Genomic DNA, 25,000 nt, shown 5'->3' with positions numbered 1-25,000 from the left:
TACTGAACTGAACTGCACAAAAAATGCATGACTTCTGTTCACCTTTTTTTTTTTACAGCTGTATCTGTGATAAACAGCAATTTGTCTTTACTAACTGGCGAATGATAGGAACATTATGACAGTTATCCCCAGCAAAAACTACCGTTGTAAAAGTTCGGACATAAACAATGCACCAACAATAGCTTCGGCTTGGGAAACAGCAAATTGCTGTCTATTCAAAGCTCACTCACGATATACAATAGGTGGTGATACGAATTTGTGGGTTTTTATTTCATTTCGATACAGTATGAGGAAGTGACGATAACTGGTCAAGGAAGACAGAAAACAAGGCCTGTGCTTGTTTCCAGAGCCTGTAAATGATGGTTGCTCTTGTGAACTGCCTTGTAATTCATATAATATTAATTTATGTTGACTGAAATATTGACCATCACTGTAAGTAAAGAATGTTCTATCTACTTACGTAAAATTTGTTACATTTGATTAACCAGAAAATATATTTTATGACCTATGAATGGTGGTAGAGGTTATCTTATTTCTAAGGAATTTTAATGTACGGTAGAATAACTTTCACCTTTCCAATGGTATCACTTTAGTGATAATAAAAAAATACACGGGCAAAATTAGGAAGCATTTTGTGTAAACTCTCAATGCGTCTAACTCTTCAACCGTTCGTCGAGGAGTAAATGACCAAGATCTGAGCGTACACAATAATAATAAGAATAATAATAACAATAATAATAATAATAATAATAATAATAATAATAATAATAATAATAATAATAATAATAATAATAATAATAATAATAATAATAATAATAATAATAACGTGGGTTATCTCCTTTGCTAATGCATCTCAAGAGTATTTTCTAAGCTAGTCAAACGTAACAACTATTTATTGTTTAGATATATAGAACAATTTTGATAATAATAATAATGACACAGTGGATTACCTCCTTTGCTGTCATAGCCCGGGGGTGTTTTCCAAACGGGACAACTATTTATTGTCTAAATATATAAAACAATTCCTCCGGCCCCCTTCAGCTATTCGAGTTTTTCTCAGTCGCTGGATATCAGTTTTCAATAAAGGATTTCTCTCTCAAAGGGTAAGCTGGGGAGCTCTCCCTTCTCCGAGAGACTTGTAAACAATCGCCTGTATTGTTGTTTTTGTTATTAAAGGTACTGTTTGCTGGCGCGCGTGTTGTTGTTGTGCCGTTGTTCTTCGTCTGTGTCGTTAATTGCCTTATTGTTTCCCTTGTTTATTTTTGGTTTGGGTTTGCATGATCTTGTTTCGTTTTTCTTGTTTTGTTGCTTGTGATGTTATTGTCTTTTTAATACTTTGTAAAGCATTGTTATTTCATTGTGTTCTTGGTAAGGTAGTAATTAATAATAATATTGTTTACTGAATACTTTGCAAATTCTGTTTTTATTTCATTATGTTCTTGTTTTCGCTCTTGCTAATGTGGTAATTTATGATGCTATTATTTCATGTTTCATAATATTTTATTTTTCCCGGTTTTGCTTGATTTTTCAGCGGTAAAGTGGTGATTTTATTCTGCCAAATACTTGTGATTTTTGGGGGTTTGCTTGTTGGAAAAACGGGTTTTAAATAAAAAAAAAGTATATAATTTTGTCCTGTTTGTATTTCTCTGAAAGGCTGAGATTCCAAGCATTATTAAGTTTATCTTTTGTAAAGTGACAATTATCATTTTCCACTTTTGATAATTTTTTTAACATATTGATTTATTTGATAAATTATCTATAGTTTATTAACTTTTTAAAACTTTGCTTTTTTTCAGAGCAAATTTTTTAACTAAACACTGCTAGAACAGAAGACTCAGATTCCAAGCATTATTAAGTTTATCTTATAATTATCATTTTCTGCTTTTGAAATTTTTTTTTTACATATTAACTCATTTGATAAATTATCTATAGTTTATCCACTTTTTAAAACTGACTTTTTTTTTCAGAACAAATCTTTTAATAAAACACTGCCAGAACAAAAACGTCGTCTCTTTCAAAACTGACTTTTCTAAGAAGTGACCTCATTTAAAACACCGCTTTTACCGCAATTTTTCCTTTTTCAGAAGCAAAACCTTTTCCAAAACAAACCCTTTTGAAAAGAGAATCAACGTGTCCTCCCAAAAAGTGCCTTTTCTGGCGCGGTTTCTACCGAAGGATGACTTTCCTAAAATTATATTTTCCTTTCCAGTGATACGTTCTTTAAAACCGCAGTCTTTTCCTGTTTTAAAAAGTGGATAGATAATTTATCAAATGAGTTAATATTAAAAAACAAAAGCAGAAAATGATAATTATAAGATAAAGTTAATAATCTTGGAATCTGAGTCTTCTGTTCTAGCCTGTTTACTTAAAAATTTTTAAAAAGTTAATAAAAAACAATTATCAAATAAGTCAATATGCTAAAAAAATGATCAAAAGTGGAAAATGATAATGACTTTACAAAAGATAAAAAATAATAAAAGTCTTACAGTGATTTTGCATTTTTCTTTGATATTAATGACATGTCCCCACCTCGCCTCGTGATGTCACAGATTTTTAGGAAGAGAGATATTTCATGAGGTAATGTAGAGAATTCCAAGGCTTTTAACAAAAGCAGCATTCCATCAAGTTCAAAAAGGATTTCATGTTTTTTTTTTATCAAGAACAGGATTCCACTAGAGGATTCCAAGTTTTTTTTTTAGCAAAAACAGGATTCCACAAGGGTGATTCTAAGTCTTTTTTTTTTTTAGCAAAAAACAGGGTTCCACAAGGGGGAATCTAAGGTTTTTTTTTAGCAAAAACAGGGTTCCACAAGGGGGATTCTAAGGTTTTTAGCAAAAACAGGATTCCACAAGGGGGATTCTATCGTTTTTGGAAAAAAAAAGGGTTCCACAAGTGGGTTCCAAGGTTTTTATCAAACGCAAGATTCTACAAGGGGGATTCCAAAGATTTAGCAAAAACAGGATTCCAAAAGGTGATTCCAAAGTTTTAGCAAAAAATGGGATTCCACACGGGGGATTCAAAGTTTTTTTTAACAAAAGCAGGATTCCACAATGAGAATTCCACAGTTTTTAGCAAAAACAGGATTCCACAATGGAGATTCAAAAGTTTCAACGACTGGTCACAAGAAAAACGTTAGAAAGTCTATATCAGAAGGAGGATATGAAATTCCAGAGAAAGTCTTACATTGACCACACGAACATTGTGAGAATTTTTAGAAGACAACGAGAATGCCAGTTTTAAAGAAAATCGGTGTCACAAAGTTAGGAAGAAATTCTAGACGACAACAATAGGAAATTTCAGAGAAAAGTGTCGCTGAACCTTCTACACGTGGGGCAGGCTAGCCAAAGAAATTCTGAAGAATAATAAATATACGAAATTCTAGAGAATAGTTGACGAAGAAAGGTCAGTGACCTCTGAATTCCATAGTTACCCTGGAGAGCAGAGAAATCCCTATTTTTCATTATCCTTCAATTCCCGTTTCTAAAAGAGATGTTTCCGATGTCAGTCTTTTTGGGCATCTAATGATTTTAACTGTCTTCGTTTCCACTTTACAATTTAAAGGCCATCGTCATTAGTCCTTGTCACGTCTCTTGCTAATACTGTCTAATCACCGTTAATAACAAACTTAATCATATGGGTAAGTATAAGGTGACACTTGCATTTTAAAGTTGATCTCATTTTTCTTACCTGATGTAACCTACAGGGTAATCATATATTTGTGGATCATGTCTCCGTCTATCTTAAATCTGGATGATCGTTATGTTTATGGTAAACTAGTTTAATTTGACTAATAATTATTTGTTATAAAGGCTGGTCCTGGGTTAGATGCAAAAATTGCTGAAATAAAAGTTGAAGAGGTTAAACAGCTACGTGGGAAGAGGTGAAATGGAACGGATAAAACGAAGAAGTAAGAAATCAACGCAGCTGGTGACAAGGGGCTTTGCTTACGATGCACCGCGTAAATCTTGGGTTACGAAGAGGCCGACGCATTGGCTATCGTAATCCTCATTAATTAGCCTAAGCCTGATGGAAGTAAAAAGAAAGCAAAAAGAGAATAGGAAAACTGGCAAAAGGATAATCATGCCTTCATGTCACTGTGCAACTGCTGACTCATAATACAAATCCGCCGAAGTGCTAATAGTCCTTCTTATTTCTCTGCGTCATGAAGTGCGAACTTCCCGAAATTTCTCTCAGGCACGATTTCGTGAAGTGAAGGTATGAATTTGAGCGCCTACTCGGCGAACGTGTAAATTCGACGAAACTTGTTGCAAAATGGCGCAAGACCGTTTAAATCGCTACTTGAAGGGAAAAGAAAATGCGATGGTATTTCACGCACAACCCCAGTTTTGCCCGCGTTTATCGCATGAACTTCGCAAAATATTTGGCAGATAACGACGGCGAAAATTGCAAAGTTCTCTCTCGGAAAAACGGCCGCGTTATGAAAGAGATTTTAAAAGCCGTGCAACATAAACGGAGGCTTTCAAGGCGGAGATGGAGAGCGACTTCATTTGCTCTCGTGGAAGGCTCTTTCGAGGTTCTCCTCGGAATCTCTTGTCTTTTCCTTTATGTTGGTGGCGACTCCTTCGGTCGCTGAATTCCAAGTGGTTTCTTGTGGGACTCCTCTGGTCTTCGTCTTGAGTTTATAGACCTAATTATAGCTATAATTTAGATATAATTTAGATATTACTCTTGCTCTTTATGGAAAAGGAAAATAAAACAATAATGTGAAATAATAGGAGTTTCATGAGGAGGTAAAAGTATATAAAAAATGTTTGCCAAAAACCTCCTAGTTTTACTAAAATTTTCCTATTTTTACAAACACTTACCTATGTTTACCAAAAACTTTCTAAAATTATCCGATTTTTACCAAAATTTTCCTACATTTAACAAAAATTTCCTATTTTTTACCAAAAACCTTCTAAATTTTACCAGAAACTTCCTATTTTTAGCAAAAACTTCCTAATTTTACCAGAAACATCATATTTTTAGAAAAAACTTTCTAATTTTACCAATAGTTTCTAATTTTTACAAAAAACTTTTTAGTTTTATCAAAAAGTTCCTAGTTTTACCACAAAGTTCTTGTTTTTGCCAAAAAGTTCCTGTTTTTACCAAAAGTTCCTAGTTTGGCCAAAAAGTTTCTATTTTTACCTAAAAGTTCCTATTTTTACCAAAATGTTCCTAGTTTTGCCAAAAAAGTCCTATTTTTTTATCAAGAAAGTTCCTATTTTACCAAAAAGTACTATTTTTACAAAAAATTTCCTAATTTTACCAAAAAGTTCCAATTTTTATCAAAACATTCTTATTTTTTACCGAAAAGTTTCTAGTTTTGCCAAAAAGTTCATATTGTTACCAAAAAGTTCCTATTTTTACCAAAAAGTTCCGATTTTTTTTTTACCAAGAAAGTTCCTATTTTTACCAAAAAGTTCCTATTTTCTTATCGAAAAGTTTCTATTTTCACCAAAACTTCTTATCTTTTACCAAAAAGTTCCTAGTTTCCAATAGTTCTAATTTCCTACCAAAAAAACTCCTTTTTTTTTACCCAAAAGTTCCTAGTGTTACCAAAATATTCCTATCTTTACAAAATATTCAAATTTTTACCAAAATTTACCTATTTTTACCAAAAGTCCTACTTTTACCAAAAACTTCCTATATTTACCAAAAACTTCCTATTTATACTAAAAATTTTCTATTTATTACCAAAAAACTTCCCATTTTTACCAAAAAAGTTCTATTTTTGGAAAATTCTTCGTATTTTTAAAAAATTTTCATATTGTTTTTACCAAAATCTTCCTGCTTTCACCAAAAAACTTCCTGTTTTTACCAAAATTTTCATTTTTTATAGCAGCAAGTAATATCATCAACCTGAAGCAAACGCTTCAAACAAGAGGACGAATAACAAGTAAAAATCCTAGACAGGATAGTAGGGTTAAATTCAAAACGAGAATAGTTGTGGTCAGCACTTGAATCGGTCACCATCAGTTTATGGGAAACATTGAGACCAGAAAAGCTAATGGAAGGGCTCAGAAAAGATAAATACTCGATTAAAAAGACCTGTCTGTCCTCCATGGCTTCACTTTTGAAAATTCGTGTCGTGAAAAGGTAAATTTGTTTTTCCTTTCCGAAGATTTTTTTCTCTTGTCTTTTTTTGGGGCGAAAGTGAAATCAAAGCAGAGGAGAAACGAGTTTACGTTTTTCTGGCGATATGCAAATGGCAGGCTTTTACAGAGAGAGAGAGAGAGAGAGAGAGAGAGAGAGAGAGAGAGAGAGAGAGAGAGAGAGAGAGAGATTAAAAGCAAAACTGTGATTCATTTGCTAATCTCTTTCATACAATAAAAATGCACCGATACTGCTAACTACAGTCATGCAGTTGGGCATGTGTATTTGTAAATAAACGCAGATATGTTTCTAAGTAGTTTACACTTGCGCAAAAATATACTGTTATGCCTGCACACACTTACTTAAAACTCTGCTTCACATATTTCATGGTACTCCTAATAGTACGTAGACAGTTACACACACACATACACACTTTTAATCTAAGACTCTCATTAAACACACACTCAAATTACATGTAGTCACAGGTATGAATCTAAAAAAAAAAACAAAAATAATACCTTCACTAATGCCGTCTCATCAAAATAGTGTCATTTTTATCCTCGGAAACGTTTTTGTGAAAGAAAATCGATAGAAACCGAAAGATATTAAAGATAAAGAAAGTGGCAAATCTGTGTGTCATCAGCAATGATGAATTTTCCTGGAAATTATCCCTCCTCACTTTCTTCGTTTTTGAAAAAGAAATTCTCTGTCCATTTATCACCAGCATCTGGACTCTTTCTCGTCGACCATGTGTCTCTTAATTGCTCTTGCCGTTTTTTTATAATTCTCTCTCTCTCTCTCTCTCTCTCTCTCTCTCTCTCTCTCTCTCTCTCTTTCTCTCTCTCTCTCTCTCTCTTTGTGATTTACTTTCCATTATGTTTCACATAAAAAAAGAATCCAAATTTCTTTACTCTTTACCAGCTATATCCAGGACAGCACTGAAAATGGCCATGAGTCCAGAATTTTTGGAACGGATTTTAGTGGTGCCTTTGAACTTGATAAACAAGATTGTCATGTTTAAATTTCTGACGGAAGATTCCTTTCGACTTACATTTCCTAAACCAGAGCTGTTGCTGCTCGTAGAAAATTTTAGTGGACGTGGACCGATCAAGTTTTGTGATACAGTGGATAAAGTATCTGAATCTTTCGTGTTTTTAATCTTTGGTCGTGGCTGAATTGTTGTTTTAGATAATGCGGCGTGCAGATGATTCTACTCTCGTAGTTTCTTGAGCGACTAGTGAGTTACTAGAGCTGTTTTTGATGGTGTTTCTAGTCTAGTGTTTAGACAGGTAAAGTTATGGATTTATTTTCAAAGCTTTGCTGACGACACTATTTTTGGTCTTGAAAACAACATCGTGCTGTATGCAGATGATGCTAGTTTTTTAGTTGCATGTTCTATCCTAATTCCAAAAGAAACCATAGTAATCTTTAGCGGAGATCCAAAATGGAAAAGCAATGGGGAGTTAGTCAGTGACGTATACGGATGATCACGATTACAAAGATTTTACTGAGTAGCTGATCTCGTACCATGTTCCTGCAACACGATTCGCTTTGCAAAGGCGCTGTACATGTTTTTAAATATGCGGCGATACTCGATGTTGCTTTTAACTCCATTATTCTTAATCAGAACAATTAAATAAATTTTTTCATATACTGCGTCCCAGAAAAAGCTATGCTCTGTCAGTAAGGAATAAAATTGTTTTGCTGTCGCGATGTTAGCAAAACGGATCATCTTTGGGGTCATGTTTATGTGCCATTAATCACAACTTCAAATTCAGAGTCCAGAAGTTTACATTAATCATGAGAAACTGGGTCACAATGAGGCCTAAGGAGACAACCAAACGCAGAACATACAGTATATGCAACAGATAAATTAGCATATTTTAACCTGTTGACAGAATATTCTAAAACAGAAAAAAATGAGATAAGTACTTAAGCCCCACCGTTTTTATTCAGAAAGATAATGGTTCACAACGAGGCCAGTTAATCCAAAAGAGTACTAGCTGTAACAAATGTAAACGGATGCCTCCATTTTTAATAAAACGAAATCTCTCTCCCGTGTAATTTTTATTGCCGTGTGTGCTTTGCCTTTATTAAAGTCTTCCTCTTGATTTAATAAATGCTTTTGAAAAATTGTTGCGAGGACACTCGTACGTGATGCAGGTTGTTTAGCGAAATGAGTTGTTTCATAAAGGTTTACCTTCGGCAATAAAATACCTCTCCCAACTTATTGCGAAAGACTGAGTCATTTCAGCTTATAACTTTTATATCTCTCTCTCTTTTTCTCTCTTTCTCTCTCCCCTCCTCTCTCTCTCTCTCTCTCTCATACACTCACATACACACACACACACGCAAGCACAAATCTACAGACAGACACATGCAGGTTCATATTTCTGTTAGTGATCTATAAAAATGATCTATAAAATTATATATATATATGTATATATATATATATATATATATATATATATATATATATATATATATATATATATATATATATATATATATATATATATATATATATATATACATATATATATATATATATATATATATATAAATTCATCTGATGCTGCCATAATAATAATAATAATAATAATAATAATAATAATAATAATAATAATAATAATAATAATAATAATAATAATAATAATAATAATAATAATAATAATAATTCATAAAACTCTCATAATAGCATGGGTCACTGCAATGGTGAAGAAATCCATACTGGCGTAACTGTAAATATATATTAGAAATTATATATATATATATATATATATATATATATATATATATATATATATATATATATATATATATATATATATATATATATATATACACACACACACACACACACACACACACATATATATATATATATATATATATATATATATATATATAAACAAACAAGAGCTTCGAGAACCTGCTCGATTCTCCTTCTCAATCTGGCTAAAACATTAAAGGAGTCATGGAAGCAAAAAAAGTTTCGAAAAAATAAATAGTAATTAAAACGTGTAGTTTACGGCTATCTTCAAATGACGACCGGTTTTCTTCTGTGAACTGCAGGTTTTATTTGTTATTTATTTTTTCAAAACATTTTTGCTTCCGTGACTGCTTGAATGTTTTAGTCAGAATGAGAAGGAGAATCAAGCAGGTTCTCGAAAGATCTCGTTTGTATATTATATATATTTCTATTTATATATTTACATTTAAACCACAGTGCATTTCTTCACCAATAATAATAATAATAATAATAATAATAATAATAATAATAATAATAATAATAATAATAATAATAATAATAATAATAATAATAATAATAATAGCTTCACAACTTCGTGAAAGACAATCTGTGTAACAAAAAATCCACAATTATATAGTAAATATATTACTATGTAAAACATGTAAAATAAACTAAAGACTTTCGAACACTTGAGGAACACCGTTCAAGTATTCCAAAGTCTTTGGTTTATTTTACATATTTTACATGGTAATATATTTACTATATAATTGTGGATTTTTTATTACACAATAATAATAATAATAATAATAATAATAATAATAATAATAATAATAATAATAATAATAATAATAATAATAATAATAATAGTTATCATTATCATTTTCATACCTGCCCTGTAATAAATTACGGAAGTAAACAAAAGAATACTTACACTTTGATTACTGTTGTCAAACTGAAGTTTGCTACTCACTATTTGGCGATTTATACCGTCAGAAAAGCACTCATGAAAACTTCGCTTATAAAGCATTTCTGGTAGAAGTTCGTAGGTACACACCATTATCTTTATGCTATTACAACATATTTTAAGATTTAAGTTTTGAACTGTGATATATGCCGTCGTTTCGATTATATATATCTTAAATAATGCACATGATGACCTAATTAATCTTTCGATAGAAAGGACATTACATTTCAGGACAACGGTCTTATTTATTGCTCGATCAGTCATTCTTTACTTAAAGTATTGATAAGTAATTATTAAATGTGTCTGAGTGGTATGGGTCCTAAATTTCAAAGTAATTAATATTACTATTCCCAGTTGTGTTATTCTGACTAATATTATGCCTACTAGACGTCAAGATGGTTCTTTGCAAGAATAGTCTTTTTTTCTCTTACGGAAAATCTCGTATCTATAGTAAGGCGCCTAAAGATTCTCGCTAAATTGAGAACAAAACTTCAAGCGTGATGACGATAAAGATTTCGTAGCTAAAATGAATTTCGTCAAATCTATAATTTAATTTCGACATCCGTGTCACAGCAATGAATTCTGTAGTTGACTTTTTCAGTTCTCCGCAAACTTAACTCGCCTTTTTCATATTCCAGAAAAAAATAAATAAAAACAAATGAAAATTTAAAACGTGATGAAATAAATCATGACCGTGTATTCATTCCTGCCCGTGAGCAACGTTTCGGGAGCGCAATTAAAACGGAGAATTAAACGTTACGACAGAAATGTTATCCAGCGGGGATATTCCAATCTCCGTCGGCGGCGAGATGACACACGTAATCCCGGGACTCAATCGAAAGACGGAAAACAGCATCGTCGCGACATTTTTCTTTCGCTTGGAGGTCATTTTGACTCTTCAGACTCATATGATTTTTTCCCAAGAGGTTGAAAAGGCCAGTCGAAAGGATTGTATCTCTGCCTGATATGAATTTTGTGGATGCATGTGCTCTTAGAATGATGACAGAGCATATTTTACACAGACATAAATATATGTATATATATATATAAACACACATATATATTTATATATATATGTATATATATATTTATCTCTCTCTCTCTCTCTCTCTCTCTCTCTCTCTCTCTCTCTCTCTCTCTCTATATATATATATATATATATATATATATATATATATATATATATATATATAATTATATTTATTTAGCTCTTAAAATCACCTCCCATCCTGATTTCTGAAATCTAAATATTTTCAATAAAACCAAAAATCTATTATCCATAAACATCTATTTGGTTACTTTCGAGTTATCTCAGATAAAAAAAAAATTGTGAAAAATGATAGAACCAATATATGTTAGACAACCAGGGGATAAATAGTTATTCGGATATTTCACAGACTGAAATACATTTCATAAAAAAGAAACTTCATTGCGTTGGGAAACTACGGAATTGAAAAAACAGAAAGATTTTTCAATTTGCGGTAAGAATTCTTCGCAAAATAATACACAGTCCTTTCTGTTCGTTTACACTGACTTACCTTTCGCAACAATTATTGATCAGGGTATGGAAGTATGGATTATTTCGAAACAATATCCTGCCCTGATATACACAAACTCGGTCTTACTTGCCGATAAACAAATCTGCGGTGAGATTTACCCTACAAAACGACCCGTTTCACATTAGTGGATAAAACGTCCCTCCATATTGAGCCTTAGTGAAACGACCCTAATGAGACTGTAATGCAAATATGGGATTCAGACGGCTCTCCACTCAGCCAGTACAATAATACTCCTTAATTGCGCAGCCGAGGGTGTAATTACACCAAGACACTGGGAGCAGAACCGTAGTAATTACGCTAACATAATCGTATCAATGCATCGTAGCGATGAAAATGCAGCGTTTGATCCGCACTGTTTGCTGATAGAGCGAGCCGTTTGCTGCGAGTGATTATATAATAGCCTTTTCCTTGATGCTCGTTTGCGTAGAGCTTACGCTTTTTATGTGAACAAAATATTTGCTAAATGATTACAACTTTGATTTCAATGAACAGGTAATCTACAACGTTACTAATATCAATACTATTATTTCATTATTAGCTCCGCTGTAATTTCTTCATCCACAATCTTCAAAGGAGGAAGGGAGCTTTCTTTCGTTCATGTTTTCTTAGAAACTAGAAACGTGATCATGCCTAAATATTTCTGTTTAATGCTAAAGCCTCTGCAGATTTTTCCAAGTTTGCAATGAAATTATGAAATCAATTTTTCTTGTTTTTTGGCGTGCTAATATTCACTCGAGTATTCCAGAAACGAAGACAGAAGAATATAGAAGGAATTCAGTATCTGATTTAGATTTACTTGAGTATTCAAAGGAAGGCGAAGAACATGAATAAGAAAATAAGTCAGTATATGGTTTAGCAACGCGGAAGCATTTTCCCATTTCAGTCTTTCGTAAGAAGAAGAAGAAGAAGAAGAAGAAGAAGAAGAAGAAGAAGAAGAAGAAGAAGAAGAAGAAGAAGAAGAAGAAGAAGGACAATGTTTTCCCATTTCAGTCTTTCCTACTAAGAAGAAGAAGAAGAAGAAGAAGAAAGAAGAAGAAGAAGAAGAAAGAAGAAGAAGAAGAAGAAGAAGAAGGACAATGTTTTCCCATTTCAGTCTTTCCTACTAAGAAGAAGAAGAAGAAGAAGAAGAAGAAGAAGAAGAAGAAGAAGAAGAGGTCAATGGCCCGCAAAATCAACCTCCGACTTCCATAATGAAGTTCAGGTCGGAGGGTCCCATTCATTTCCAAATCAATATCCGTTTTTCTTCTCGAGAAACGAGCATTGTCTTGTCAACAACCGAAAGATTGGAGAATAAAGGGAGTAAAAAGGGTTGACGTTATTTTCGCTTATTGCTTTTTCTTTTGTTTATTTTCTTTTTTTTTTGCTGTTTTCTTTTACCGTCCTTCGTCAGGTAATCAAAAGTGTGATACACGCAAACATACACATAAACACACACACATACAGTATATATATATATATATATATATATATATATATACGTAAGTAAATAAAGACAAAATCCACGAAGGAAAGAGAACAATGGAGTGCTGCGAGGCCTTTCGACTGTCGTCCTTTACTTAGCAGGCTTTATTTATATATATAGTCATCACGTTCCATATTTTCGTGATTCAGTTATACATATACGTATGTAAAAATCCGAAAAAAGTTCTGTCAAATTTTGTTTGAAATAGTTATTAAAAACTTTCAATACAAAGTAGTATGAGGCATGTATTAGTTCTACTATATTTTATACACATGATATGATGTATATTTCTGCATTTCCGAAGAAGATATCGCACTCTACAGCGCGTGATGAGGAAATTGAATATTGATACAAAAGTTGCCTCATTCAACGGCAAGTGCAAATACAATGGGGAATGGTACAACACCCTTCCACCTCATGTGGGTTTTATATAATATCTGGTTTAGCTTCTTATTTATACACAGGTGGATATTGATTGTACGATAGATGATGAATATAAATAACGCGATTCATCCCTCCGTGTCCGAGCATTGAAACGTCTACAATTTGGTTCTTGGAAATAAAAATAAAAAAATAAAAGTGCTGTTCAGGTGAAAACCGTTTATAGATTTCCAATGATAATACTATAATTTCAGGGGTTATCAATGAAGTAAACGAGAGAGAGAGAGAGAGAGAGAGAGAGAGAGAGAGAGAGAGAGAGAGAGAGAGAGAGAGAGAGAGAGAGAGATGGCATACATTTAATTCTTTTTGACGGAGCAATGTACACTGACGTCTAGCAATTTTTTTTATCTTTCTCTCTATCTCCATTTTAGATACAACCCGCAACAGCCGACTAGCGACTGGGTGCATAATTTGCTCCTCATGTTAGAAGAAGCACACCGGATTTTAGGGAAAGCGTTAATGTGTCCCTTCACTTCTGGTTCAAGAATCGAATAGTTTTTTGTTGAGAGAGAGAGAGAGAGAGAGAGAGAGAGAGAGAGAGAGAGAGAGAGAGAGAGAGAGAGAGAGAGAAAGAAACCGAAGTACTGAGAGTTCTCTAAGTTGCTGGATCTTTCAGTATTTGATTATTGTCATTTTAAAGTGCGCCAGTAAAGAAGTTTCTAAAAAAATATTCCACTTCCGATAAGGTAGGCGGAGGCGATACTAAATCCTATTTTACAAAATGAAATCCTGTGTGTTATTCCTTGAAATCTTTCCTTGGAAATATTCAAACACCATTGTCCGTGAGCACTGAGTTATTAATAATGCAAATGTATCAGGTTTCACAGCCATTACCTTTGTCATGGGAGTAAAAACGCCCAGCTGTGGATGAATAGTCAATGGGAGTTATATCGTGGTCACTTTGCAATGATGAATTTCATTCGCCTGATTTTAAAACTTGAAATGATTTCCGGGTATTTTAGGTGTTTGGTTCTACAGTACAATAGGTTATTGGTTTAATAGACAGTATTAATCTTTCAAACCAATCCAAGCCTTAAAAGGTGTATCTTCACAAGGCCTTTAGGTACACTGACGAGATGGACAAAAATCAGAAAAGCATCGTAATGTTTATAGATTTTCTAAGCTAGTTTCCAAGAACCAAATGACAGAAGTGTCAATGCTCGGATATTGAGGGATCGATGGCGATATTTATTGTGTGATCATTTATCATACAATCATTATTTATCTGTGAAAAGAAACTGAATCAGATACTATATATCGTGGAGAAAAACTCTGGTAATCATGCTTCACAACCCTGTACGTATTGTGACTCTTAGAAAAAGGAGACGCATTAAAGAAAAAGCCCCAATTCTAAGATAATATTAACTCTGATGTAAGGTCGATTTCAGACAAACATTACAATTACTCAAACACAGCTAATTAAGGGCCTGATCTTCAAACTGCCAAAGTATGATTAAACCATCTGTATCCAAAATCAAAGAGATTTTCACCTAGCAATGAGGACTCGCCGAGTTTGAAGAATAATGGAGGTGGTTCCAAGTGCTTGTTCTTGCAGATCAGTTGATTTCAAGAGCTCTACAAGTTCTGCCTGTTATAGATGTCGGTGAAGTGCTTGTGTTTCGTTTAATTCTTTTTTATTTTTCAATACACAACTTGCTTTCATTTGTAATGATGAATGCAAGAAAAAAAAACCCTAAAAAGTTTAAGCTACCTCTCTATTTATCTGATTAATATTATGTATTTTACAACATTTTAGTCATGATGCATACTGAATGAATACTTTGCATTGCTTCTGCCAAAAAATCTTTTTCCATTAGCCTTCCAGTTCCTAGAAAACAATCTGGGATGAAACTGTTAGACCCGTCCCCTATTCTTCCCTTTCTTTATTCGTCACCTCACCAGTCACCTCACCAGGTACATAGATCTAAGAGAATGTGCCTAAATCAAGTCAATGAGGTACACTAGGGTATTAGGTGAAATATAAGTATATATATATATATATAATTATATATATATATATATATATATAGCCTGAAACATATATTTGAATGAAATATTCTTAGGAATCGCCATTCCTCTCACAGACCCCTTCTCTCACAATACCCCAGTACAACTAGACGACCAGGGCCGTATTTAAACAAATTCTCAAGAAATTCTTAGTGATTTAACATGTGACTCCATGGTCGAATCAGTTTAATTAGACTCAAGTGGGAACCAGGCTGGTCCTCAGGAGATGAAAGCAAATGAAGACAGCGCCGTTGCATTTAGCTTTCACTCCTTCACGCACAGATGGAGAGAGAGAGAGAGAGAGAGAGAGAGAGAGAGAGAGAGAGAGAGAGAGAGAGAGAGAGAGAGAGGGAGAGAGAGAGAGAGAGAGAGAGAGAGAGAGAGAATATATAGTTCTCTAAGTTGCTGGATCTTTCAGTATTTGATTATTTTCATTTTATATGCGCCAATAAAGAAAAGTTTCTGAAAAAATATTTAGATTATTAGGCGAAACTAAATCCTATTTTACAAAATGAAATCCTTCTTACTCAAATCTTTATAAATATTCAAACACCATTTCCTGAGCACTGAGTTATTAATAATTCAAATGTATCAGGTTTCAGACCCCTTTGTCATGGGAGTAAAAACTCAGCTGTGGATGAATAGTCAATGGGAGTTATATCGTGGTCAGCAATACAAATTTCATTCTGATTTTAAAACTTGAAATGATTTCTGGGTATTTTAGGTGTTTGGTTCTACAGTACAAACGTTATTGGTTTAAAGACAATTAATCTTTCAATCCAAGCCTTGATAATTCTTTAGGTACACTGTGAGATGGACAAAACGAAAAGCATCGTAATGTTTATAGATTTTTCTAAGCTAGTTTCAGAACCAAATGACAGAAGTGTCAATGCTCGGATATTGATCGATGCGAATTTATTGTGTGATCAATACAATTGACAAGAAACTGAATCAGATACTATATATCGTGGGAAAAACTCAGGTAATCATGCTTCACAACCTCTGTACGGAGATGAAAGCAAATGAAGACAGCAATTCTAAGATAATATTAACTCTGATTTAGGTCGATTTCAGACAAACATTACAATTACTCAAACACAGCTAATTAGGGCCTGATCTTCAAACTGCCAAAGTATGATTAAACCATCTGTATCCAAAATCAAAGAGATTTTCACCTAGCAATGAGGAGAGTTTGAGAGAATAAGAGAGTTCCAAGTGCTTGTTCTTGAGATCAGTTGATTTCAAGAGCTCTACAAGTTCTGAGTTAGAGATGTCGGTGAAGTGCTTGTGTTTCGTTTAATTCTTTTTAAACAAACAAAATAAAAAAAAAACCCTAAAAGTTTGTATATTTATCTGATTAATATTAATTTTACAACATTTTAGTCATGATGCATACTGAATGACTTTGCAGCTTCTGCCAAAAAATCTTTTTCCATTAGCCTTCAGTTCCTAGAAAACAATCTGGGATGAGAGCCCAAGTCAATGAGGTACCATGAGATCTAAGAGCATGTGCCTAAATCAGTCAGAGAGAGAGAGAGCAGTCCTAACCACTAGGGTATTAGGTAACATGGAAATATATATGTATATATATATATATATATATATATATATATATATATATATATATATATATATATATATATATTAGATTATTATGAAACATATATTTGAATGAAATATTCTTACTCATATCTTTATAGAACGCCATTCCTCTCACAGACCCCTTCTCACTCACAATACCCAATACAACTATTCATAGACCTCTTCAAACACAATACCCAAGTGGCAACGGCCCACCATTCAGGGCAAAACAAACAAATTCTCAAGAGAGAAAAGAGATTTGGCAAACACCATTTAGAGAGAGAGAGAGAGAGAGAGAGAAGAGAGAGAGAGAGAGAGAGAGAGAGAGAGAGAGTCATTTAAACAAACAAAATAAGAGAGAGAGAGAGAGAGAGAGAGAGAGAAGAGTCAAGTAAACAAACAAAAAACAAGAGAGAGTAAGAGAAACTGATAATAGAGAGAGAGAGAGAGAGAGAAAGTCAGTCAAGTAAACAAACAAAATAAGAGAGAAAGTAAGGAACAAACAAAATAAGAGATAATAAAGCAGAGAGAGAGAGAGAGAGAGAGAGAGAGAGAGAGAGAGAGAGAGAGAGAGAGAGAGAGAGAGAGAGAGAGAGTCAAGTAAACAAACAAAATAAAAGAGAAAGTAATGAATAAACTGATAATAAAGCAGAAGAGAGAGAGAGAGAGAGAGAGAGAGAGAGAGAGAGAGAGAGAGAGAGAGAGAGAGAGAGAGAGAGAGAGTTTGGGAAATTAATGCCACAGCAATGCCTTCGCATTATTCTGTGGTGTCGGCCCTATTGCTGAACTACAAGAGGGGGCCCAGCGTGAAGGAACTACGCTATTTTGTGCAAAGCTTCTTGACTCATTCTCTTCGCTACGGGAATTGGAAGGAGGCTACGTTCTTACACTTGTCTGTGTATGCATGTGTACGATACATAACGCGCAATTTATACATAACGTATGACGAAAAAAAATTAAATGACACTTACCATCCAAAGAAAATATAAAAGTTTATTTATAGGTCACACTTGTGAAGACATTGGACGAATCTATGTGAAACCTAGGCTAGAGTAATTACGGCGAATATCTTTTAAACTTACGGGTTACAAACACTAAAGAAATTTTAATAGATAGGCACAAGAGACAGCCTACCTAGTGACCTCAGAAAACCCAGGCACGAAGGAAACAGACAGTGAACCATGATAATATATCAATGAAATTATTGGAACAAAGACTGTATAAATTAGTTTTCAATTACTATTAGCACTCAGAATTCGAAGATGATTATTTGCCAGTTATGAAACTTGAGAACTAAGGAAATGCGCATGCGCAATGGAATATATATATATATATATATATATATATATATACATACATACATATATATATATATATATATATATATATATATATATATATATATATATATATATATATATATATATATATATATATATATATATATATATATATACATACACATACACACACACACACACACACACATATATATATATATATATATATATATATATATATATATATATATATATATAATGTATATGCAAAATGAGTATGCCTTCATGGATAAACATCAAGCACATTTCCACAGGTATGTATGTATCAGTACACATAAGTATAGAATATATTATCAAGACAAGATAATCAGTTAAATTAAAAACACCAAATTTCTCTCACGAACCAGAGACTTTTCTTGATACCAAGATTGATTTAATTAGACTCGAGTGAGAGGGCGGATCGTTTCGGGAACCAGGTAGCAAAAGAAGGAGCGGTCATTCATTAAACTTTCAATGAGAGAGAGAGAGAGAGAGAGAGAGAGAGAGAGAGAGAGAGAGAGAGAGAGAGAGAGAGAGAGAGAGAGAGACATACATTATATATGAAGGTATACATAACATCATCACTGTCGTGCATACAGAAATTTTTCCTCCAAATACTTGTATAACTTTTCAGCAAATTGACCTGTGCTCGGTGCAGTCGAAAATCAATTTGATAATTTTAGGTTATTTCTGCTTTTTCTTTCCAAAACTTGTTTATCATTACCTTGACCTTCAAAGATACTCAGAGAACGGAATAGACAATTGCGTGTAGACAAAATGCAATCATTTCTTTCCGAGAAGAAAAGATGGTCCCTATTCTTGCAACATCAACAAATTCTTTATTCTAATTTTCTTAGAGCGTTCGCATACTCTTTTTCAGGTTTTATGCAAAGCCTCGCGTTGTAGTGATCTGGGCTTTTACTGGACTGGTAATGATAATCGAATTCTGTCTGATCAGATTAAATCATCTTGAAATCTGTTTCTTTATTTTTCTTTGTCCTGAAATAGAAACAACTCAGATTATACTTTGCATTGCCATGAGAACAGAAGCCTATGCATTGTATAATTAGGTTTTTCCATGACAAAATAAAATAAGAAAATAGTAATCAAGATGATTTTATGTTATCGAACAGATGATACCGTGAACATGTTGAAAAAAACAAAATGAAATACGTCATATTATTTCTTTACTTGTGGTAAACTCTTCATTTGCTAACTTACTGATGATTCATTGTGCCGCAATAAGCTACAAAATAATTGCGGTTGCTTTATTACCTATTCTTTATTCCCTCGTTATTTGGTTTCTCAGAACTGTTCAGTACAAACAAGGGTGCGTTTAAACATCAACCGCTGTCTTTAACATTTGTTTTACCATTCAAAAAAAGAAAAATTCCAGTGATGTATTTTCACTTGCTCTTAAACCAGAGAATGACGAATGTCTACAAGTCAGTTTTCCTTACCTCGTGATACGAATTAATTTCCCTTAAGATGATAAAAAATTCACTTGTCTCGCTACTTACTATAAAATGCATTTTATAACTAATATAGAAATGGAGTGTAAACTTATCCTATCCTGATAATTTACGTAACTCATAGTGTTATACAATTTCCCAATGAACGCAATTATTTCAGCTTCACCCAACTTGAATCGTATTCATTCACGGGGTTGGTTCTCAGGGGAGTTAGGGTGAGCAGACTTCTTGGTTGATCGGTTGAAGGGAGAGTGAATAGTCCCGTTGGTACGGTGTGGAATGAAGGCATACCTGACATCAGCTTGACCTATTATCTTGATCAAAACTAAATGCCATTTTTTAAAGGTTATGAATACAATGCCTTAAATTTTTCATCAGTTTTTCTGATGTGGGCCAGAAGACAATTCTCGTAATTTAACATCATGGTGATCAGTAAAGAACTACCCAGGTATATTTGGAATTTCCAGAGCCGCCATATCAGAGCCTGGCAACGCTGTGTAGGTGGTCTTTACTTGGATGGGTGACCATCAACATATATCAGACGCTGTTGGCACAAAGGCTGCCGTGACCATTACGAAAAAATCTAACATACCTTATGACTTTGTTGTGAGCCGCAGAGGATCCAGTCCACCAAATTCTATCCGCAAAGATATTAAGCAACACCGGGTGTGGTTAGTACTTGGACGGGTGTCCACCGGGGAACGCCTGATGCCATTGGCTCATAAGCTCCACGATTATTACTGAAACATACGACATGCCTTAGGAATCTGCTGTGAGCAGCAGTGTCTTCAATATAATACCGAAGTGTCAATAGACTGAGCGAGTGAGTGAATTTCCACCAGAATGTATATTGATAAATGAAACCTAAAAGCAATTTAATCTCCCGAAGTGGGGAGCTAAAATGGATAAAATAATCATGTCTCCACTGACGTCATTTCATCACGAAAAGAGGGGGGAAAATTTAATCTTTTATTACTGCTTTCGGTAAATGGGCAATAACGAGATTACCGTCATTAATCACTAATACTGACAGGAGTCGCTGTCTTCCTCTGGCTTTTGAGCGACAAGTCCCCAAGAATTGAGTTTGGGAGTTATTCCTCTAAGTAACTTGTGCATTTATAAGCCATAATGCTTAACGAATAATGGACTGATTTGTTTTATTCCCTCTTAAAATGTGCCGATAAACTCGTTATTTCTGTATTTGAAGTTTCTTATATTGACTTGGAAACACTCTCATCTAAGTTTTGATTTAGCAGGATGAATTTAACCTAAATGAGATTACGTGAACACCTTCAGTCTCTCTCTCTCTCTCTCTCTCTCTCTCTCTCTCTCTCTCTCTCTCTCTCTCTCTCTCAGACATAGACTGTCTGTCTGTCTGTCTGTCTGTCTCTCATTCAGTTTCACATTTTGGCCGAATGAATATGACATAGATGAAAGATTACGCGAACGCTCTCTCTCTCTCTCTCTCTCTCTCTCAGAGTCCTATCTCATATTTTGCCCTAAATTTCAGGGCAGGCGTCCGGGTCATGCAATCAACTAATTTTCGTCAGCTCATTTTCTTACTCTCACGGAGTCTCGCAAAATGGGTTTCATTTCGAGAACAGGAAATTCCGGCTGTTACACTCACCCGGATGGAAAGTGACAACCATTTTCATAACTGTTTTGCCCTGTTCAGTGAGCGTGGAATATCACAGGGCTGAAATGATAGCACTTTAGGAATGAAGTCTCTTTTTTCTTCATTTTTTTTTTTACCAGCATTCGCTCGGGTGGACGTGAAATGCTATCAGACGGAAGTGAAAAGTCAAATGTTATTGTTTTTGTTATAACGGATGTGATTACTCTTTTTTTTTTTTTTTTCAGAAGTGTCAAGTTAGAGTTGGAAAAAGTGTAAGACATGTTTTTATAGATACACACACACATGCACGCACGCACACACACAACATATATATATATATATGTATATATATAAATACATACATATATATGTATACATATATATATATATACATACATACATACATACATACATACATATTTACATATATATATATATATATATATATAAAATGTACTTGTATGTATATTATGCTGACTAGTGTAGAAAAGGCAATTCTAACATTCTTATAAACTTTATACATGTTTCTATTAGTCCCTAAAATAAATCCATTGAGACGAATAAAGATCTGGAAAGAGAGAGAGAGAGAGAGAGAGAGAGAGAGAGAGAGAGAGAGAGAGAGAGAGAGAGAGGGGAGGGAAAGTTTGCACCAGAAGAACTGGATGAGAACTATGAGAGGGGAGGCTGGAGATGAGTGGAGATTTGTGGAAGATAAAACCCAGGATGATGATGATGAGAAAATTAATGATGATTTTCGGTAAATATTCATCAAAAGATAATTACTATTAGCGTATGCCTGGAGATGAATCATCCTAATTCTGCTGGGACGATATGGGATCAAATTGCCTACATATGGACAGATCTCGCTTTTTCTTTATCAGTTCATTTCTTGTTTGTTTATATATTTTTTTGTGTGTGGAAATCTTTGACTCCTTACTCTATACCAGTTTTATGAGGTTTGAGTGAAAATTATAAAAAAATATTAAAATCTCGAAATACCTTGTTTTTCCGTTAAGAAATGTATTACTTCTCAATATTTTTAGTATCTGTTTATCCTATTAGTTTTATTTGATTGTGACAAATTTTATCTTTATTCATTTCATATACATATTAACTGATTTCTGTTATGTTAATCTTTATATGCTAATTTTGAAAGTACGCTATTCGAGTAGGCAGAGATAATAATGATAATAATAATAATAATAATAATAATAATAATAAGAATAAGAAGAAGAAGAAGAAGAAGAAGAAGAAGGACAGATTTATATTCAAATATAATAGTGTATTGATTTCCAATGTTAATATTAACAGTAACAACAGTAATAAGAAGAAAAGTTAAAATATTGTAGCCTCTTCTCTCTCTCTCTCTCTCTCTCTCTCTCTCTCTCTCTCTCTCTCTCTCTCTCTCTCTCTCTCTGTACTCTCTGTGATTTACTCCCGATACAAATGGCCATTTTTATATGATACAAATGGCTCCTATTACCTCGGATATAGCACGTAAGAAAAACAAATCGACTGCTATTATTCTTAAGTTACAATAAAGTGACGGCACTATACACAATAGTTGTCTCATTTATTTTACGAATTTGATTTATTTCTCTTCCATTGAGATTATACACACATTCATACACACACACACACACATAATATATATGTATATATGTAAATATATGTAAATATATGTATAGTAAATAAATATACATATATATATATTCATATATATGTATATGCACATATAAACACACACATACACACACACATATATATATATATATATATATATATATATATATATATAAATTATTCCAAATGTCATTAAATTTCCTTACAGAGAAAAGTCGTCCCTTGTTCTCGCGTTACGAATATATCAGCAATCTGCCCTCCGTCACGAGATAAACTGTAGCATTGCGTAGCATTCGGCAAGAGGATTGTTCAGGCGTTATGCAAATAAACCCCTCAGGCAGCAAAGTGGCTACGCATTCATTGAAGAAAGGGTTACTGTTGAAACCGATAGGCATGGTTGTTGTTGTTGATTCGTGCGGGACGCGTTTTTAATGAGGTGGGAAAGGGTGACGGTGGATCTGTGACAGAATTGCTTTGAGCTGGTGAAATACGACTGTATTCGTTCTGAGAATTTGATGCCTGGAGAAGAGGTAAGTTTGGTGCGTATGTGGAAACGCGCGCATGCACACACATACATATAAATATATATATATATATATATATATATATATATATATATATATATATATATACATATATATATATATGTATATATATGTATATATATAAATATATATATATATATATATATATATATATATATATATATATATATATATATATATATATATATAAATATATATATATATATATGTATATGTATATATATATATATATATATATATATATATATATATATATATATATATATATATATATATATATATATATATATATATATATATATATATATATATATATATGCACGTATATACTATATATCGTCTGCTAAGTAAAGGACGATAATCGAAAGCACTCCAGTGTTTCTTTTTTCCTTCGTGGATTTTGTCTTTACGTATATATATGTATACAATATATATACATACACGCACACATATATATACATATACATATATAAATATATATATATATGTATATATATATATATATATATATATATATATATATATATATATATATATATATATATATATATATATATATATATATATATATATATATATATATATATATATATAAGAGTACAGGCACCTCATTTTTCTGTTTAAGCTTTCTAATTCCCTATCCCTCACTCCCATGAAAGAGTATCCTTATCGGAAATCTTTAAATGGTTTCTGTATGAAAAGAATATGCTTTTTACACCTTTCTACCGTGTCGTACAACTACCAGTGTTCGGTTGCATAGCTGGATCAATATCTTCATGCATTTTTAAACCACTGCAACAATAACCAACGATTTCATGTAAATATAACAAAAACGAGTGAGCTGTAAGTATATAAAAAAAAACCCGAATATGAATACATCTTTTCTCGGTCTCGTTCCGCCTGCACACGCTTCAAGGCCATTTACTCTTAAAATATGAAATCAGGGGATCTCGTAAATTGCTATCTTCTGATATATCGGAGTTCTGTCGAGTTCTTGTGACAGAGATGAACGAGCTGCTATTGGAAATAGTCCCCTCTGCTATCAATGCTTATTTTATTTCTTCTCTTTTGATCTGTGCGTTCCCAAGGATGAAAACTTTCCGCTTTTAAGATATACTTTTGCAGAGCGTGCTTAGGTTGCAATTTATTTTGTATATAAAGGACCTTGATATGTTTGTATATTGGACCTTGATATGATTCCTAAGTGTTCGAGCAGCTCACAAGAAAAAATGGTTATTAGAGAGACTTGGTTTTTGTTGTCATTAAATCTGTTAATGGAGACATTTTTTTCCATTGTATTTAGTAATAATAATAATAATAATAATAATAATAATAATAATAATAATAATAATAATAATAATAATAATAATAATAATATATATATATATATACATACATTATACACACACACACATATATATATGTATATATACTGTATATGTATAAATAATGCACAACAAACGTACCCAAGCATAAATGAGTCCCTGCCTCTGCTTGGTTCAAGAGTAAGTGCATGGGGCAAGCAACCCCATTCCTGAAGACTTACTGAGAACCACCAATGATA

General features: G+C 33.0%; 2 protein-coding genes across 2 annotated transcripts in view; one reads left to right on the top strand and one right to left on the bottom strand.

The window, feature by feature from the left end:
- LOC136849453 (uncharacterized) overlaps positions 1-12,562 on the top strand; it is a 31,189-nt gene extending 18,627 nt beyond the window's left edge. Inside the window, exon 3 of the mRNA XM_067122803.1 lies at positions 12,255-12,562. Coding sequence (XP_066978904.1) covers positions 12,255-12,562 — 308 coding nt within the window. The remainder of the gene's footprint in view (positions 1-12,254) is intronic.
- Positions 1-25,000, bottom strand: part of LOC136849951 (TBC1 domain family member 31) — a 203,547-nt gene that overhangs the window by 97,282 nt on the left and 81,265 nt on the right. Inside the window, exon 2 of the mRNA XM_067123475.1 lies at positions 20,246-20,393. The gene's annotated coding sequence lies outside the window, so the exon portion shown is untranslated. The remainder of the gene's footprint in view (positions 1-20,245; positions 20,394-25,000) is intronic.

Source organism: Macrobrachium rosenbergii, chromosome 21, assembly GCF_040412425.1.
Source record: "Macrobrachium rosenbergii isolate ZJJX-2024 chromosome 21, ASM4041242v1, whole genome shotgun sequence".
NCBI classification, from domain to species: Eukaryota; Metazoa; Arthropoda; class Malacostraca; order Decapoda; family Palaemonidae; genus Macrobrachium; species Macrobrachium rosenbergii.
This window is presented reverse-complemented; position numbering and strand designations above follow the sequence as displayed.